At 43.2% G+C, this 20,332-nt stretch overlaps 2 protein-coding genes across 2 annotated transcripts; both read right to left on the bottom strand.

The window, feature by feature from the left end:
- Positions 1 to 434: 434 nt before the first annotated feature.
- CHCHD1 (coiled-coil-helix-coiled-coil-helix domain containing 1) lies at positions 435 to 4,410 on the bottom strand. The gene is made up of 3 exons (XM_074154899.1): positions 4,215 to 4,410; positions 3,526 to 3,644; positions 435 to 2,113 (listed from the first exon to the last, which is right to left on the bottom strand). The coding sequence occupies exons 1-3, from the start codon at positions 4,408 to 4,410 to the stop codon at positions 2,003 to 2,005; spliced, it is 426 nt and encodes a 141-aa protein (XP_074011000.1). The 3' UTR covers positions 435 to 2,002.
- A 7,146-nt stretch (positions 4,411 to 11,556) lies between these two features.
- On the bottom strand, positions 11,557 to 19,322 carry FUT11 (fucosyltransferase 11). The gene is made up of 3 exons (XM_074155025.1): positions 18,570 to 19,322; positions 16,654 to 17,279; positions 11,557 to 12,237 (listed from the first exon to the last, which is right to left on the bottom strand). The coding sequence occupies exons 1-3, from the start codon at positions 19,320 to 19,322 to the stop codon at positions 12,090 to 12,092; spliced, it is 1,527 nt and encodes a 508-aa protein (XP_074011126.1). The 3' UTR covers positions 11,557 to 12,089.
- Positions 19,323 to 20,332: the final 1,010 nt, after the last annotated feature.

The following is a 20,332-nucleotide window of genomic DNA, read 5'->3' as shown; positions in this document are numbered from 1 at the left end:
CGCACACGAACTATCAATGGAATGATCCCCAATATGAGCACGTCACAGAACACATTTAAACACCCAATATAAGCTAAACAGTGAGATACGGGGAAACAGCAGCAGCTCAAATGGCCAAGGGCAATCAATAACTGGATGTTTTTTGGATCCTGAGCCAAAAGAACCGCTACTTTTAAAAAGAAGCGCTGTAAAACCTGGGCATTCTCTTTCCTTCCTTCTTCCTCCAAACAAATGCATTCGGTTAAGGACTGGAAAACCTTAGCGTAGTAGTTTTAAGCTTACAGAAGACATGTGAAAGGTCAGAAAAAAACCCAAACAACTGAACTTGTGAAACTCACTGCGAAGCAGTAAAATGCAAAACCAGTTCTCCAGATTAGTGGGAGGTGTGCAAAATTTCAGAAGTAAAAATAGAACAAAAAAGCATCACTTTCTCTGTTACAGCCAGTAATGTGTAATGAAACAGTTCTTATATAATGAGACAGTTCTTCACAGACACTAGAATTTGGTACTTTTAACATAGCTGACAGCTTAAAAGATGCAAAACTATACCCGTATTGTAAATTTTAAGACAAAGAAAGAAAAACCATCATCATCAACAGAAGTGAATATAGAATTCATCCGTTCCTCACTCGCAATTCAGCTTGTCTCCTTCAAAACAAAGAATGAGCAAGTAGCTCTCTTTCCCAGAGAGCGTCTTTTGAACTGAAAATGCAAAACGTCATAGAACCACAGTGTTTTCCCAAACTGAGATGCGGACATCATGTTCTTACTGACCCCATGTCCTCTGAAAGACCCGATTACGCCATAATAACAATGAGAATCAGCTACTCTGTGGGATAACGCACTAATGGGCCACTGTAAGTAAGAGTTAAACGAAAATTGCTTCAATAACTTGAAAGCAGCCACTTGACCAATATTGATGCGCTGAACAGGTACTGGCCTGGGGCTCCAGAGAATTCTGCTCCAGCTCCATGCAAACTCTACAGTCACAGCTGGGCAGTCACACAGTCTGTATGTGCTTGATGCTCCTCTTGCTCTTTTTTTAAACACTCCAAAGAATTAGTGATATAAATGGTTATACATTTAGTTCTCTGAGGCACTGCATTTTTCTTACCAATTAGGTACTGGTCTGAAAACTACAGGGACCTTCCTGCAGTTTTGTGGCAGTCTAGTGAAAAAAACCACCAAATCAGAACTAATAATTAATGACATGATTTCAGTATCAGTCCACGCTTCAACTTTCTCTCCCTCTTTTAGTTTTTTGACCAAAACAACGAACATTTTGTTGCAGATTATGAGTTGCCCAGCCAAACAACAGTCTTGCATTATTTTATTAGAGTACAGACAACTCCATTAATCTGACACGGCACCACACCTGTCCCACCTGCAAATCAGAGGGCCCAAATCACAAGCTTCTACATTAAAATTATATTTGATCCGTACCAACGTATTGTGTATTAACAAGGCATTTTGCCGGAGATTTCTTCCTCACTTTACAGCCTTCTTGTACAGCAGCAGGAATTAAAAAAATTTCAAGAGGAATGAAACTGCGTATACATAGACGTAGGAGTAAGAGTCATGAGATTACTATCAGTTTTATGTTGGTTCAATGTCTGGGCCTGAGCACTTTTTGATAGCAGCTCAGAAGTTAGGCAGGAAGCTTATACCTGAGGAAAAGTCCCCCCCCAACTGTTAGAAAATGCACTTACATGCATTCCTACAAGATTTTATTTCACAGCGAGGACCCGACTCCACACTGTGGCGAGTTGAACAACATGCTGCAGAAATCCTAAGACCGTGAGACTCAAAAACCTCCTGAACAAAGTCAGCTCGTGGTCAAGATGGGTGTTTTTCACTCTGGAAACAAAGGTGCAGTCAAGATCCACACAGCAGCACTGACAGATACCACTGGACATCAAATGCTTACTCAAGTCTACTTTTCACTTCTTTGCCAAAGACTCCAACTTTAATCGCTTGTCTGCAGTCCCTTTAGTAAAGCACATTATACATAACGTGTGATCTGTGGAAACCTCCTCAGGAGCTTGTTCACTTTGCTCGAACTTAAGTTTCCCCCGGGTGTCAGCGCGCCCTCATTTCGATCCTTGCGCTCCTTCTGCAAGAGAAAAAGAAACCTCAAAATATTATCTCTCTTTATTTGCAGAGTTGACGCTCACCCCCAAATACTACTACTAATTGCACTGGGATGTGTCTTTCAGAAGAATGCTATTTCTTTAAGGGACACTTAAAATAGCACTTGGCTCAATAGTCACAAGGCTTTCAAAAGCTGATGACATTTAAATGATGTAATTAATGACTGACAACTTGCAAAGATTATATTCTTAGTTAACAATATTACAAACTCATAGTAACAACTCAGATTTTTTTATTTTCTCTTATTCAATTCTTTGTAATCTACCAAATAAACTGTGGACAATTTTTCATTTGTGCTGCAACAGCAGCACAAACAGCAACAGTAAATAACTATTTATTAAGTGATGGTACTGTTATTGAAAAAACCTCGAAACCTAAAATCAGTTAAAGGACAAGTTTAGTAGCTGTACTTACCTTACTTATTTTAGTCTGCTTTTGAAACTGACTTGATTTCACGCTTATCATATAACTGGAAACCTCTAATTTCCAAACAATACAAAATTTATTTTTCAAAGAAACATCTAGCCTTCAAAGTCAGAAACAGCCTAAAAGAACTCCTAAGTTTCAGAAAATGGAGAATAGCTGTAACTACCTCACATATCCTGAAAATTCTGTTTGTTATGAGGATTACTGAAACCACCGGTTATTTCTCTACCACACTGTCTCCACCCTCACCTCTGCAAGCACAGAACTATTTACAGATTTATGACAGACTAGAATTTCGGAATCCTAACTTACCACTCTCCCCCATTGTCTAGATAATGCAGGTATTGGACTGGTAACCGAGTCAACTATTTAATTTTATGAATCAGAGCAGTTGCAGAAGCTTACCTACACTGTACATCTCCCCAGTTACAATATAACCCACATCTCACACCATACAAATCACTGTTCTACTTAACAGCTCCAAATTGTACTCTCCCTCATTCAGGACTATCAGGTAATATGGAGAAGAGCAGTGACTGTTATTGGTTCAGTAGTGCTGAAACTTTAGAGATTCCAAACTGGAAGAAATCAAAAGAAGTGGCTGAGGTTAGGGTCAACTGACAGCAACTGAGCTCTACTTCAAGAATTTGACAAAACAAAAAGGACTGGATGTGACTATTGTTTCATCCTTAGTTATAACATGCCAAACATCCAGTCCCTTCCCACATTCCTTTATTTTAATTCAAATTTAATTTAACTTCTGCATTCAAAAAGGAAGAACTGCACCTCTGAGCTACATCATCCTGCATCTCTCCTGCAGCTCAAATGGGTTACAACACCGACCAAATTGTTCAGAGAACATTATTACTGTTGGCACACAAAAAATGACTGGGGGCTACCTCCTTCCCTACTACTAGCCTTTAAGAACACAAAAAAGGCCTTAATTACTTCTGCCTTTGCCACGCAGTCATAGAACAGCCGGATCTCCTCAGCACAAGCTGCATCGTTGAAGTCGTTCTGTTTCCAGCAGGCCATCATTACTGACATCTCCGTAATGCATGTCGCCTCTAGAAAGGAAAGACACAACCAAAAATCTCAGGTATTTGGCAGTTCATGGTAACGGCCCCCACAGTGCATAAATCTCCAGAGAGAAGTTTAAGATGGGGTAGAGGCAGGTGAGAAAAAACAACGGTGAAGTAAAGAAAGATCTCATCTTCGTTTTGTGTAGAGATGTTGATAGCAAAAAGATTAGCACCACTGCAGCCACCTCGCATCTGACTGAATGCTTAAGGTAAATGCTATATTGAGATGTAACAAAGTATTTTGCATGCGTGATTCACATATGGAATATCACAAGATGCAAATTTAGGGTTGTTGCATGAGAAAGCAGTCTCTTCAGAGGAACCCATGTGCTAATTCTGTGGCACAAACCAGCCGCCTTTCCCCTCTACTGACTTGCAAAGGCGCTATACCGCGACCCAGCCCTGACACCACCATCGCTCTTCCCAGGGTGAAGCCGCAGGAGAGCGGCGGGCCGAGGCCGGCGGGCCCCGCGGCGGCAGGCCTACCCCACAGGGGCTGGGGGGGAGGCCCTCCTCGGAGCGGGGGCGTTTAACGGCCTGGCGCCGGCAACTCACCTCCCGCTTCCTCCCGGCGGTTCGCCACCTTGTTGGCCAACACCAGCGGCCGGGTCGGGCGGATGACCGGCGGCCGCTTCTTCTGCCGCCACTGCCCGGAGACCCAGCGGGTGACCCAAGGCGGGTAGACGGGCGCCGCCATCTTCTTTGCGACAGGCCGTAGGGCGAGCCGGCCCCGCCCACCCGGCGGGCGCATGCGCACTGCCCCCCTCCCCCGCCGCCGCCGCCGCGTGGGGGGGGCTCGGCCGTGGCAGGGTCCCGCCGGCTGCCGGTGCGGGGACACGGGAACGGCAACCGCATCCTCCGGGACGCAGCACCGCCCCTCCGCCAGCCCCAGTGCGGTCGCCGATGGGTAACGCCGTCACCCCACCGCACGGGAAATCCATGCGTTTGTGGGGCAACCTCCTTCCTCCTCCCCCCGGCGCCGTTCTCCAGCAAAAGCCCTGCAAATTAAACAACTTCTCACGGTTTCTGTGTTGCGGGGATCCGCCCTGTGACAACTCCAGCAATTCGCATCTCAAACCCGTTCCTGCAGCAGCCCTAACCAACGGAGGGGCGCACGCTCTCCAACCAGAGCAGAAGAAATCACGACTACGTCAAATAACTCAAATGGAACTTAAAGGAATTCTTTTGCAGCTGCATGGAAGCGTTTCTTGGTGCTTGAAACTCAGCCCCATTTCTCTCTCAGCCCTCCACCTCTCTCCATGACATACGAACAGCTGGATCTGCCCTGCACTGGTGACTGATGTTCCTACCCTGTCTTCCTGAAGATGCTGAAACTGCTTCTGCTGAAATGGTCGTGTCGTTCTCGGAGCCCCCCACTTGGTAGGGGAGAATCCTGTTGTTCCCAGAAGTTTCTTTCCTTGTGTAGGATCCCTCGAAGCCCTCAACTCATCGGGCTGCTTCTGGAGCCCTTATGTCCCCAGCTGAAAATGACAAGTAATACAGAGGACACAGTAACCTCTCAAGGGCTGGGGTACAGACACATTTCTGCAGAGTATGGGGGACAAGGTAGATGTAGAGAACAGAGGAGCTGAGACATTTGGACTGGAGACCTAAAATACTCAGATGTTTGTCATATAGTGGTCACTAAGCCAATTTATCACCGTTATCAGGGCTCCTTCAGGCAACGCCTATTTCCCTTGTGCACTGGAGGACATAGGAAGAATCAGTTTTCTTCCATAGGAATGTAGGAACAATTTTTTGCATAGCACGTTGCTTTGGATGAAAATAATATATTTGACATTAAAAAAAAGAGCATTCCATTCACCTGTGCCCAGTCAAGGAAGTTAACAAGACACCAGAAATTTTGTTACCTTGATTTAAATCTCACCAGACCTATACCAGAATATCCTCAGGATCAATACTACAATTTACTGCATCTGCAGATTTAATATATATTATGTTATGTCTGATTCTAGAATTATTTTTGTGTAATTGTTAAAATAGTATTTTCTTAGAGTCCAATTTAAAGAATATGAGAAGACATTTTCAAGTAAACGAAAGATTTCTTTTGATCCTCTTCAGAAGCAAATTTCCATCTCTTTAGGTCCAAATTCAAACAGTCTGGCACTTCAAGCATTCAAACATTTTGGTAAGAGGGATATTTCTCTACTTCCATTTTTTTCTGATGGGACAGGAAATGAGCTATCGTTCCAGCTTGGCTACCAGTGGAGAAGAAAAACAAGCCAACACCTTCACATTAGGCTAGAGGGCTTGCATCCTGCAACTCTGAACACTAGAAATCTTGCAAATTCAAGACAGGGAGATGAAGTACTTTTCAGTATTCCAGTTCATGTGAGGTTCAGCTGCTCGTTTTTGTCTCTTCTAGGTAGCCCTACCGATACCCTCTTTTCTCTACTGCATTTGCCAGCTGCAATTACTAACTAGACTCGCACAGAACAATAAAAAGGAAAGACACAAATACTAGGATATAAGAGAAGCTGAGCTATGCTCCCTGTAAATCAACCTCCCTTTTTCCAAATTACATTAGCTAATGGTGGCAGCACCTTCAGGTACAGTCACCTTCAAAAGCTGATCTCTCTTTTAAATGATTCCAAGAAAAATGGGGGGGGAAGCTGAGAAAGAGAAAGGCAAGCTACACAAGGAGAATTGTAATAGTTTCCTGTCAGTTACTGCTGTCTGCATTAGAATCTCTTTTTTTTGGCATTCAGCCTGGGATTGGAGCATCAGCCTAAGAAATTCCTGAGCAGACAGAATAAGGTGTGTGATGATGTCTGCACACACCACACAGAGATGTCTGAAGTAAGACGCAAACCTTAGTTTTAAGGGAAAATGTGGATCTACAGAAGAGGTGTGTTACTCAACAGCCAAGTCTCTCTATAGCCTGTATCTTTTATAGCTATGGAGACACTAATGGATGGGACAGAAGTTCCAACTTTATAGGTAGACAATCAGAAACCCAATTCCCACAACACGCTGACAAGTGAACGCCACAGATGTTTCACTATGAATCCTGAATGTACAACTATAAAGAACGTGTAAAATTCTAACTGCATTACAACTACTTTACTTGGATCAACATAGTTAAAGCTGAACCCTATACTGCATTTCAGATAGTCAAAACCAAAACGAACCACGGAGATTAAGCCATTAGTATTAGACTTGAAAAGAATCTATAGCAGAATTGGAATAAGGGCCAGTTATGATGCTACAGTAAATGCTATGCCATAATTAAATATAATGCTAACAATGCTGTAATAAAATACACCCTTGAAATGAGATTGTTGTCTTAAATACCTCTTTAAGGGGTGAGAGATTACACCATGGATCCTTCGCCTTCTGGAGTAACTATGTAAAACTTCCACACGCTGCCTAAAAAACATTTAGGGAGTGAGGCTAGGAAATCAGTTGTATTGGCAGAAATGAAGAGAGTTGATACCCATTTCTTCTTGAACTGCCTGGATCCAGCTTTCAGCTAAATACCAGTATATATACCCAAATTTATCCTGAATGCCCCAATTCTTCTCATACAACTTCGTAATACCCTCACCTACCACAGTTTATTCTCAGCCATCTCACCTTGCCCTCCTTAAACCCCCAACTGGAGATGCCTTAAAAGTCTCCACGCACCTCCACTTTAACTTTAGCAGTGAAACTAACCAGATTGCTAAGATTCCAGGGGGTTCAGACTTACTCCTGTCTGCTGAGCTATTGTGTTTGGACAGTATTTGCACTTAATGCATGTATTAGGACAAATGGATTCATTCACACAATGACAGATGCAATTTCTTTCCTGACATGTCACTCCCTACCTTATCCTGAGCCATCTCAATCAGATCAGCCACCCTGCATTATTCTGTCCACCTGACTAGTTCTGAGCTGCCATCCCTAATCCCCAACTCCCAGACCTACTCAAATCCAGCCCATTTCCACTGCAAATTACCTGATGCTTCCTCATTTGCTCAGAGATGCCACAAAGTGTCACGATATGCTCTGATCCAATCCAAGATCCCCAGAACCATCTCTAATTGAGACACTTCAGTGTAAGATCCGTCTTTTCTGCAGGGAAAAAACGTATTTAGCAGTATACAAATTAAGATGCCAGTCGTGTCACAGCCCTGGAACAAATCCTGCAGTTCCATTCTTCTCCACCCTTCCTAATTCTTCCGCAGGGCCATGCATCTCTCGCTGCCAGCTCTGAGACACTGAATCATAAGAGAAGTGCAGTTTGTTATAGCCCGACACAGGCTTTGGCTCAGCTGGTCATAACACTAAAAGGATTTTGTCTCTGATTAATTTCCACCTGTCAGTAGAGGTCTCTGGGCAGAATGAAGGAACCTGCCACCCTGTATGTTTCTGATTAATACAACTTCTCAGAAGGTGCCTGGAGATCCATCAACAATCTTAATTAAATCCAACCAAATGGATGACAGCTAATCATTAAGGGAGTGGCTCTCCTGGGACAATGGCTGAAGAGTGCGTATGAAAGGATGGAAAGGGAGGCAGATGGTGGCTTGTCTAACACAGCAAAGCCTGTTTAAACAGCACTGTCCCTGATGGATGTGTTTCAATTCAATTTATTCCATTCCCAGTCCTTTAGGAGTTATTTGTTCTTCCACACCTGTTAAAACTACCCTCTGCCAAGGTGCAAGAGGGGCATTTCTGCTGTGATTCTCCAGCTGCCACACTTTGCAGACCATTTCCAGGAAAAGAATCTCATATTCTCCTCTCCCTCCAAACACACACATCCATTGTTGCTTGGCTCTCATTCTACTCACCATCACAGAGGACCCAGAGATCCTTCAGTTTGTAAATTACTGCAGTGACAGAAGTAAGAAAAGGCAATTGTTTTTCAGTTCTAGAAATTACCAATGTTAGGTATGAAATCAATATTCTACACTGAGGTTATTTTCTTCCTAGAAATTGCAGTCCTTGCTAAAGGACAGAAAACACAGACTACTAGTTCACTATATAAAATTCCCAGCTTCTTACAGAAAAAACAGGCAGCACCTGATCTAGCAATCCAATTCATTGCTAGATTTTTAAACCTGTCAGATATTTGTTCCTCCTCTCTCACCTCTCAGAGGGCATAAACCTATCCCAGCTTGTCAAGTCAATTCTGAGACACAGCATCAATAGCATCTACTGGTGTTTTGTATGAGCAGTAATGAGGAGGTATCTATTTTTAGAACATTAATGCTAGTGAATAAAGCTATCCTGACAGCTTTGAAATCCTCCCTCCAGTCACACAGTAAACAGGCAAAATGCATGACAAGCAGTGAAGTGACTCACCCGAGTTAGCAGAAGCCTACCCAAAGGGTTTACAGAGGTAATCTCTTCATCATCCTCGATACTTGATATCTTTGCTAAAATTCCTGGTTAATCTCAGTGTTGTTCTTATGAGTACGGGCACCTGAACTGGAAGAACTTGATTAAGAAAGATGTTGTATACACTGTTCAGTCTGAAGATCATATAAGCCATCCAGTAGTCACAATAAGAGTGATGACATTCAGCCACCATCTACCTGGTTTGGATTTAAAGCAGTGAAGTGAGAAATCAAGTTAGCATTCAAGAACTGAAATCAGAAACCTTTTTCCAAAATATTAATAGTTGCTGCAGTGACCTTCTTGCTTGTCTGCATTCACACACTTGCATTAGTAGAAGGACAACTAGGATCGTAAATTGAATTAACTTTGGCTAAGGCTAGCAGTAGTCTTTGGACATTATATAGCAATCCTTTCAAATGCATTATTAAGTAAATTAATCACAAACTCAAGGGTTTGAGACCCAGCTTCTCCTCCTGCCTCCTCCAAATAACAGGAGAGAGATGAAGGCAAAGCCCTGGTGGTAGAACCACCTTTATTTAACATTTTGCAGTCCTTGCTGTGCAGAGAAGTGGATGTTGTGAAGGTCAGTCAGCAGCCTGGAACAGAACCGCAGCCACAACTCTTTAGCCAGCTAGGGAGGATTCCCGCCTCTCCCGCCCCCAAGGAGCCTGCCTGGCAGCTATACAAGTTATTCATACTATGCACTGGAAGAAATATTCAGCCTTAATTCTTATGCATCATGTACAGGAAGTGAAACACCTTTAGTATATTAATATAGGCAACAGACACACTGTTTATAAATCATGGACATACTGGGAGATACAGGAGATGATGAAGCTAGCATGATCTATTACTACAAAAAACACCCTCTGCGGATAAAAGAGAAAAAGGCTTGGGTGAGCATCACAGCTGTGAAGAGTAATAGCTGATACTCATTACCTTTTGAGGAGTTCACCACCTTAAGACTGTCAAAAATAAGTTAAACCTAGGAAGACACTAAGAACTTGGAAGAGAAAGCTATTGAAAGTGGCTCGTGACTTGTACCTATAAACTGAAAGCTGTACGTTGAAAAACTCTGACAAAACCCCACAGAATATCTGTGATAAAGTTACTTTCATATCTGTGCTACCTTCATACCCATGTTAAGAAGGGATATGGCAATCAGAAATACTCATGCTTGGCAACAGTCATGAAGCTCAAAGCAACAGCCTTCTGTAGTACATTGCATACAGCAAAAACCAACCCCAAACCAACCCCCAAAACCCCCCTGTAGGAATAACAAGAAAAAGCAGGTGCTATGATGCAGAATGTACGAGTACCTACTTCTTATTTTTTACATTTGGTACAGAAAACAAGACTGGAATTTCTCCTCCTGACTATCCCACCAAACGCTTGAGTAAGAAAGGGTTTTGAGATATAGCTAATTAAGAGAACCACACAATCAAAGAAGACTGAATGATTTTCTGTACAAAAACATGAAGAGAATCTGAAGTAACTGAAGCCATTAATTCAAACAATTTATTTAAATATCATTAAACTGTTCAGTAGAAGTTGATATTCAGACATAAAGCAGCCTTAATTTGTTTTATCTTAATTTACTTCTCAAGCACATTGTGGCCACTTCAATCCTGAATACACACATCTGTCATCTTAATCTGATTTGAGTAATCCACTTTAACAATTAATTCAGATATATTCACTTCAGTATTCATGTAACTGGAAAAAAGGAATGTAAACCAATGAGTGCACTTTAGCTGAAGAACAATTTGTTGCTATTACAGAAGAGATACAAAAAAAGCAGTTTTCTCCTAAAAAAAAAAAAAAATCAAATGGAGAAATAAAATCCCATTATACCATCAAAGACATCACTGCAGTGTGGCCATATTTACCTGTGTTTTTAAAACCTGTCATACTAAGTGAATTCATCTCCCTCCAATGCAAGATCAAACATTTCAGAAAGGTATCAAACATGGCAGGGAACAGTGGACTTCATATCCATAAGAGATACAGGCACCACAACGAGGAAGATCTATCCACGTGTCATCACTTTCTTCTAGGAACTCCAGTCCCAGACAAGGATCATAGTGTGTTAAGACTCAGGTAGAGATATAAAACCGTTTCAGTGCACCTGATTCTGATCATCCACTTCAGCACAGAAAGACTGCCAGGTTTGTATCCAATCTGCAGAGTCCACTGGGAAAGGCACCATCATTAAAATTTATTTATCTTTGCAGAAAGCTGCAGATACCCAAAAGGAACTAAATCAAAGGCCTCTGAATTGCTGGCATTAAAGAAGTCAAGATTATAGCTGGGATTTCAGATTTGATGGAAACTTAAAAAGAACCAAAGCATACTAATTTCACTCTAGTTCTGCACAATAACAGATAATATACTTTCTGGTGTGAAACACTTTGTTGAAAGCTGTGAATTAAATAATTTAGTCTCTCATCCCATTGTATGGGGTGCAAGTGAGGCAAATTAGGCAGAGAGGAAGTGACCTGCCCATAGCTATTCAGTTACCCTGAAAAGTAGGAGTAATTGAGGCATGGTTACTTGGTGAGAAGAGACTTTATTGCTGCAATTTCATAAGGCACAATTGCTCTCCACAGACATTTATCTTTTGTGACTCCTTCACTGGAAAAGCTATTTATTAATAGCAGCTCAAAGTACACCTTCATGAGGACAGTAAGTGACTAATAAAATACATATAAAAAATGATTAATATTTTGGAGATTAAAAAAATCCCTGAAATAACTTAGGGCATTTGAGCAAGAGTCTGAAGAAGTGTTCCTCTCAAGTCATGTAAGCCACAAGGAAACTATACCAATGCAAAAGGAGAGTAAATTCCTCTTTTGCCCCACATGTTGACACCTGCAAGTCAAGAGTGGCTTCACACCACAGAGCTGAAATTCAAATCAAAGCAGATCTCTGCTGCTGAAATCCAATCATAACAGAAACTTACTCACTTCACGCACCAGAAAAAATAGTCTCTGTGAGAGTTTTCCTTCTATTCCAAGGCAAATATTTGGAGCAAGTTGAGAATTTGCCGTCTCAACTTTCAAATGAAGCTCTTACAAACATGGGTCAGTGTTGCCTCGTCCTCTTGAGAAAAATCTCGTGCATATAGTCCCAAAATCTTCCCTGATGCGACTCATTGCGATGAATCATAGCAGTGAGGGCCTCACCCTGATCGAGGCTTTGCCAATAATCCTGCAGCCACATCTCTTTCCAACTGAAACAAAAAAAAGACACCACCGTAAACCATTTAAAAAAAAACAAATGAGTCTGCAGCTGTAATAGCACTGAAACCATTTTTTTTTCTTTCACACAAGAGGAAAACAGGCCCAGAGATGGTCATGACAAAGTACATTGTTACTGTGCCATTGCATTCCAAGTCATTTAAAGAAACTTGCTATGAAAATTCTCTATGGAAAATATAAGTTCAGCATTAGCTTTACAACATCCTAGAAATATCAGCATGTGACTGTAGTGTTAACTAAAAAGACTTCACTAAGCGTAGAGAAGAAAAACTTCCATTAAAACAAAATCTAGCACAGTCTCTATATGACTTTGGGAGTAGCCTTCTGTGTCCAGGATATGTGTAACAGCCTAAGAATCAATTTTTTTTTCCAGATGAACCATTTAACAATTAGAGAATGACAGCTACTCATTACAAACTCAGGTTGTACATGGCAGAGACAAAAAAATCATTATATCCCTCAACCCTGACTCAATTCTTTATCTCCAGACTACGCGGTTGAGTAGACACTTTCTCTTTTTCAATGCAAACATTCTCAAACTTTTCACAGCACAGACTACATCACTGCAACTTCCAGCAATTCCCTTCCCATTCACGATCACGTGGACCTCTCTCATTTGTGTTATATCAAGGTATGGCAATAATTTATTTATCTCTTCTCTGTTATATCTGCTACCCAGCCACATAAGCCCATCGCAAATTTTGGAAAGAAGGACCAAACGTGATGCCCTTTTTCACCTGTCCATATGAGTTACCCGATCCTTGTTAACTTACATACAGAGCTTTCTGCTTCTCCCTCCTAATCACAGAAATAAGTCCAGAGCCTTCTGCATTCACTCTGCACACCATGTATTAAAGGAAGCATGGCTGCACTGCCCAGAAGCAGATCTCACCCATGACTCCAGGAAGACCATAAGAAACTCACAACATGTCATAGCCGCCGTCTTTGTAGAGTACCGTACAACTTGTTTGCCATGGGAATTAGTTTTCTGTGGTCAACAGCATCATTTATGGTGGGACATTTCTGTAGCGTACAACTGAGTCCTCAAAATAAACCTTTTAACGTAGATTACGATGTGAAGGATCACAGACAGAGGCTTACTTCTGCATTAAAAATAAATGTCTGCCAAAAGGTTCCTTTGCAAAATGCAGCACTTGGACGTACTGTGAGATCACTCTGCTTTCCAGCTAAATTAATTAACCTTTCTTCAAGGACTGCCAACATGAATTATTTGGTTTTTTATAGCAGTTGAGTAAGGGCACACGTTAGGAAAAATGAGTATACTTGCATTAAGTGCTAGACAAAAAGACTAAGAGGCAGTAGGTTACAGAAAAAATAAAATGTTTTCCAGCTGAACTCTATGGAAACAACCCTGAAAGGAATTCCAGGATTGTCTTTTTATAATTCTCTCTCAAACACCCCACTCCTTATCAATGAGACAAATCAAATATCTCTCTTCACAAAGATGAGAGTCCAAGAGTACCTGGAGATTCTGGTTCCAACTAAACAGATATTCTACTCATCACTAGCGCTGTAACTCGCCGTTTTCTGTGCAAAGCAGCCAAGGATTCAACAGATTATAGCGACTGACCCATAACCTAATACATACAAGGGTTGTTCTACAGTCTTTCTTCTGAAGTTCACTTGTGTGAAGCCCAGAAGTCCAAACACAACTGAGGCTGCAAGCATAAGGATTTAGGAACTGTCACGTCTCCACACTTGGAGCTAAAGCACAGCAAGGTGAAGGTATAATAAAGTGCTCCAGCTACAAGTACCTACATATAGAAAGATTCTGATTCAACAGTTCTGTTAATTCAGCATGTTCGTCAACCCTAAAAAAAAAAATTACATCTGGGAAATAAGGGTCACAGAGCGTGCAGATGTGCAGGGTAACCATATTGTAACTGAGTACTTGCTCCAATTGTCTTTTTTGTTCTGAGTTCCAGAAGCCTCCAGAACCCAAAATCACAGTGTATGTTTATAGTCAGGCCTTGAATGCTGTGTATATTCTACCACCTGTAACCCCACTAGACTTGCACCACTTTTCCACAATGTTTTCTAAAGTAACAAAATACACAATTGACTGGCTCAGCAGAAAGCCATCTAAACTGATCGTGTTGTTGCCATAATATTACTGTCAAACTCTGACAAAACACCAGCATGGTTAGCTAAGGCTTTGATGGCGATTTTATGCTACTGTCACACCATTTACACTTCTAAGTAATCATGTTCCATTTTGGAGATAAAAAACGGTGAAAGCTCAGATGCTCACAAGATAGAAACCACTGTATTTCACTGGACATCCACCTGATCGTTCCTCAGAAGGTACAGATAGATATCCTTCTAAAGGAACCAGCAGACAACGCAAAAGCTTCCCCAGTACAGTATTTCCAGACACATCTCATGTCTATAAATATGGGGAGAATAACACATTATGGTTCAATGAGACATGGAAACTGCCATGGGATGCAACTGTGGCTTGGATTACGGACCAACTGTTCAAAACTCCCTTGTTCACGATCACTGCATAGAACCTGTGAGTACCTCAGCTTGCAGCCAGTGGCATGGGCACCCATGCTGTGCCCTCAAAGATATTTCTCTACCGCCATCTGCTGCTCAAGCGAAAGAAAATCTATGAAAAAGCGGAGAATTCTCTTACAGAGTAGGATGCCGGAGAGCACACTAGAGGGGAAAAAACCCGTTTTGCTCCCGAGACTAAGAAAAGGTATTACTATAAAAAAAGCTCCAATAAATCAACCAACCAACAGAAAAGAAAGGATCATGGGCCCCTTTTACTTACAAGTATAACTTTTCCATTAGTTAATGTAAGAATTAATTGTACTGTGAAAAATGCTTTTTAACGACAAACATAGGCATTTCCTAAAGATCCTGAATGACATCAGGCTTATTTTCCTTTTATAAATTCATCTTCATAAGCATCCAAACATAGGAAGAAGTAGCTCCCCACACTTAACAAAATACTTCATACTTTTTTTTTTGTGGATATATAACGTAATAAAAACTCTTTTAGAGCTTCATATCCACATGGAACTTAGTTCTGGGTTACAATACTTGAAATGAGGGATTCTACATTTTCAACATACTGTTTCTTCTAACACTTTAACACTCCTAAGCCTTCAATTCCTTAGTCTAGGAAATTATTAACAAAGCTGTAAACCGATATAAGCTGGGATAGAGTATATCGACAAATTCCTCCTGGACAGTGTATGAGATCTTTCCAGTATTTTCAAGAAGTCATTAATTTAATACTACAGTGGGACTGGCATCAGAACACTGAAATTTTCAGCAACATGAGAGCATAGGCAAGATCTGCTATGGCTGAGGGTTTATCTTTATGATGGCTTATAAAAAGTGAATTGCATACATTTGGGTAATTGCCTAAAAAAGACAGAAATTGTAGCAGGTAATGCAAAGAAAAATTACAAACCTGGAGGATCCAAACATGTTGCATTACTAATACACACTACAACAAGTGCACACACTGTTTATGAACTGCAAGAACCCTTCCTTCCAGCAACTGCAACTTCAAACACCGTCAACAGAAAAACTCAAGGTTTGGGTTCCCAAGCACTGACTTGTTTTGTACCAACGCAAGTATAAATACCAAGGACTAAGTTTTGCAAACAAAACTCTATTCTGCCTGTCAAAAGTGGTTGCCTGAGGGCTGATGTGGTTAGTTCCCTGCTGACAGACTTCAGGACAGCTCACGCTAGAGATGGCTAACACTGGGCTACAGGCCTGAGAGATTCCAGCAACACTAGCAATCCCTGTGCACAGAGGGGACAAGAAACCACTCAACCTGTTCTCTGTCCTGCATGGTCCCTCTCCTAAACAAATGGGATGGTGTCCTTCCACACGAGTCAGCATTCTGTCACACGAAACAACAAAAGTCTTATAAAGTATTCTGGGTGAGCTTAACTTCTGCTCTGAAGTCAACATGAGTTAATCAGGCCTGACCTGAACAGTGGCAACCCCATTCTTAACGCAATACTTCTTAATGAGGTACAGAGCTTCCTTCACTGAAGGGCTATCAAGTGCTTTACCATCACTGTACTGAACAACATCCCTCCTCCAAACAAACGAAGAGGCTAAGATAGACAAAGGATAACCACGTTGCCCAAGGTCACAGAGTATTTTGACAGAATATTATGGGTGTTTCATGCTCCTCATTCAACCACTAACCAATATCACTGTCCAAGCCTCTCTTTCAGCCTCAGCGTTACACAGTATTAGTAGAACTACCATTCACGACAATATAAAGTGTAACTCGAGATGTATTAAGAGATTCTTTAATTACAAAGCATCATTAAAAGTTACAGCCACTTTTTTTTTTTTTTCCTTCAAAAAGCATAGTATTGGTACATTACCTGTCTCCTCCAGAGAGGTCTTCAACACTTCCAAACCCAGGAGTTGGCATAGGACATCCCATGTGCTTAAACTGAGCTATGCGAGGTCTGGGAGCCGGAGTTTTCCCATGGGACTTTTTGTGTTCCTGCTCCTCTTTGACGCGGGTGTTCTCCCTGTCACAGATGAAACACTCGAAGCCATTCAGGTAATTGGGCAGAGTCATGTCATTCACACCCCACTCCCGCCTCTCCAAGCTCTCCAGCAAGAACTGGTTTTTGATTCCACCAAGGTTTTTATACTCTAGATACTTCATATATTCCTCTCCATTCTTGTCCAGGAAATCAAGATACTTTGCCAGCTCTCGGGGGCTGTCAAAGTCATCTATAAGAATGATGGAGAGGTTGTTTGGCATCCAGTCCCGCACAGCTGGGGAGCCTCGGTATATTGGGACAGCACCCAAGTGCATTGGACGCCACAGCTTCTCTGTCATGTAGTCATCACATATGGCATTCTCCAGGGCCAGATGAAACTTGTACCTGGCGATGAAAGTCATAAATTCAGAATCTTCTGTAGTGGCTGTAGAAGTGTCTCTCAGTCGCTCACTGGGAAGCTCACGGTTATGCAGGCATTTCCCATAGGAGTCAACCTAAAACAACAACCGGCATCTTTACAAAGTGATTTGTTTGCCTGGGGCTTGTTTTCAGAGCTTGCAATGCCTGTAAAATTCCTAACTTTGACCAGTGTCTAGCTACCTTAGTTTAGCTTCACTTTCAGTACAAGTTCTTTCCCTTGTGACTATTCCTACAGTCACAATTTTAACAGCTTCAGAGGGAAACTGAGTACTCGGTTTCCAAGCAGCATAAACCATGCTACAGATCAAGAGGTGGGGGGAGTGTGCAGAAAGGAAGACGTCACCCAAAACGTATTTATTACCGGATAAATCAGAAACCAAGAGGTAAAGACGGGCATTCAACTTTCCCTATGTTAACTTAAAAGTCATCTTTCTACTTAACAGAGACCCAGTACTTTTCCAAACAGTTATTACACACAGTTTCTGCCAGTCTCAGCAGGCTGGCAAAAAATTTCCATTTGTTAGACTGAGAAACATTAATGCAGGGAGCTAAAAGAACACTGTTTAAAAACGAAAGGCAATACACTTGATCTGGAATCTGCTTCATACTTTGACAGTATACAGTCATATTTTAAAAAATTATTTTGTCTTTGCTCCACTGCTGAGTGCATGATGAACCTGCACAATGAACAAATCGCTACCAGCAGAAACACCTGAGAAAAAGATGTTTCAGATAAAGACTAAAAAAACACTTTTTTTTTTCTAATCTACTATCTTTTAGCATTTTTAAGAAAAAAAAAAACAGTAAACCTTTTTTCTGCTTGAAAGAATACATTATTTCAGCTTTTGAAGGCCCTCTCCATCAGCTGTGCCACAGCAGTACAAACCTCCATAGAAATAACACAGTCCTACCACGGTGGAGATAAGGAGCAGATTCTCAAAACACAGCAACCTTTTTATTGGACGCTTATACTTACAAAGAGGAGTAAGGCTTGTAAATGGACCGCCTAACTGCACACTAACTTGAAGGCCCAGAGATTTCAGCAACTTCTAGCCCTTGGGCCACAAGAACAAGCTTATTCAGGCTTAATCCAACTTGCGACCGGTCCCGAGTCCGGCCAACTCCGTGGCTAAGGGCGACCATCAGGCCTACCTACTGGCAAGCGGTGCAGTCTAGACCACGCTTTGGGAAGGAATACAACTATTTTTTTCTGTCCAGCTCGCAGTCGGCATGCGTCCCGTTATGACTCGCATCTTGGCTAAAAACAAGGACAAACACACCCCATTAAGAAGAGGAGCTGGAAGGGGGTGGCCGGGCAGTCCCAGCTCCTACAGCAACCCCCTGCCACCGCCCACCCCACCTACCTGGATGTATTTCATGAGCTCTCGCACGTAGCGGTCCCTGTCCGAGGGGACATCGCAGTGGGACTGCATGTACAGCACCGGGCCATAGCCCTTCCGCCGCCACTCGTCCTTCTCGGCCAGGGGCACCGCCGGGCCCCGCAGGTAGCCCACGCCGGGCAACCACTGCAGCGTGAGGGGGTAGTCGGACTCCCGGCGGAAGGTGGCCGTGTAGTTGAAGAGCTGGATGCCGGGCGGGTGAGAGAGCAGGTAGTTGTTCATGGGGGACTCCTCGTGGAAGAGGGCCCAGGTCTGGTGAGGCAGGCGGGGCAGCGGCGCCTCGTAGGCCCTGAAGTCGGTACCGTAGAAGATGAGGGCCTTGGTGCGGCGGTGCCGGGCCACCCGCCGGCTCCGGGTGACCAGGCAGGAACCGCGCGGGCAGTCGATCCGCTCCGTGTCGCCGGGGAAGTGGGGGAAGAGGCTGCCGCTCCACCACAGCAGGATGGGCAGCGCCTTGTTGCTCCGCGTATCGTTGTTGCCGGGCCCGCGGTACGAGGCGGCGGCGGCGACGAAGGCCGCGCCCGGCGGGACGGCATCCTGCGCCCACCCCTCCGCCCCGCACGGCTCCACCAGCCCGGCCTCCTTCTCCTCCTCCTCCGCCGCCGCCTCCAGCCCCTCGGCGGCCAGCGCGGCCCCCGCACCCCAGGCCAGGGCCAGCGTCAGCCAGAGGGGAGCGGGCCCCCGCCGCCCTGCGCGGCCCAGCCTGCCGCCACCCATGCCCGCCGCCCTGGGCCGGCCCGGTCCCGCCCCGCCCCGGGAAGCGGCCGCGAGGGCCCCGCCCTCAGGGGGCGTTCCGTCACGGGGCGCGCGCCCAACGGCCGCCGAGGGGGCTGAGGGGGGCCCTTCGCCCCTCCCGTCACTGCCCCCTCAGCAGCTCCTGCTAAAGGAAGATGAAGGGAGAGAACAGAAAACGCCTTTTAGTGACAGAACTTTGGGGTTGTTTTGTCTTTTTTAATATCTACAGGTAGGTTTAAAGATCCCTCAACGTTGCTCTTCTGTAGCAGCCTTCGGTGTTAAAATAATATTCTGTAAAATATCCTGCAAAGCTGAGGTTTGGACTGCACTATAAAAACCCCAAAGTGTTCTAGAATTACCACCCAGTTACGGAATTTGCTAAAAGCTTCAAATTCATTCCTTAAGGATGACTTAATCCCAATACTTATAACTGATAATTCGTAATACAGGACGTTAGACAGAATGCCAAAGGCCATGGGCTGGGCCAGGCGGTTTCCAGAGGCCTGGGAAGGGGTGCTGCCACTAAAATGCCCACAAGCACAATTTACTCCACACAATTAACGTACAAGATGCACAAGGCCCGTTGTTATCGCAATATATCCATCGGTAGCAGATTCTGGACATAACGTACATTCTGTAGGAGAGTAATCTCAAAAATATTCTACAGCAAACTAAGTATCATTGGATATTTAGCAATGATTGTGTTGTGCTTTCATACAGAGTGTTGTAAGGTTACCAGCAAACGATGCTGCATCAATGTTCTAGGCTACAGTCGTTACACTGCCAGTTCACTCCAAACTATTTTTGCAATTAGCACACTCCTCCCCCCTCCCCCCAAAAAAAACCCTCCACCCAAATTCCCTGCTATCTTAACACTGAAAGAGGAGCTCTATTTCTCTGAAAAAATCATGACTTCTAGTCTTTAACATTGCCACAAGGTAAGGGTAAAACGTTCCAAACCCCAATCAGAGTCAAGCTGTGTTGGACAAGAG

Source organism: Numenius arquata, chromosome 10 (genome assembly GCF_964106895.1).
Source record: "Numenius arquata chromosome 10, bNumArq3.hap1.1, whole genome shotgun sequence".
NCBI lineage: Eukaryota > Metazoa > Chordata > Aves > Charadriiformes > Scolopacidae > Numenius > Numenius arquata.
Note: the sequence above shows the minus strand (reverse complement) of the source record. Positions and strands in the feature narration are given on the sequence as shown.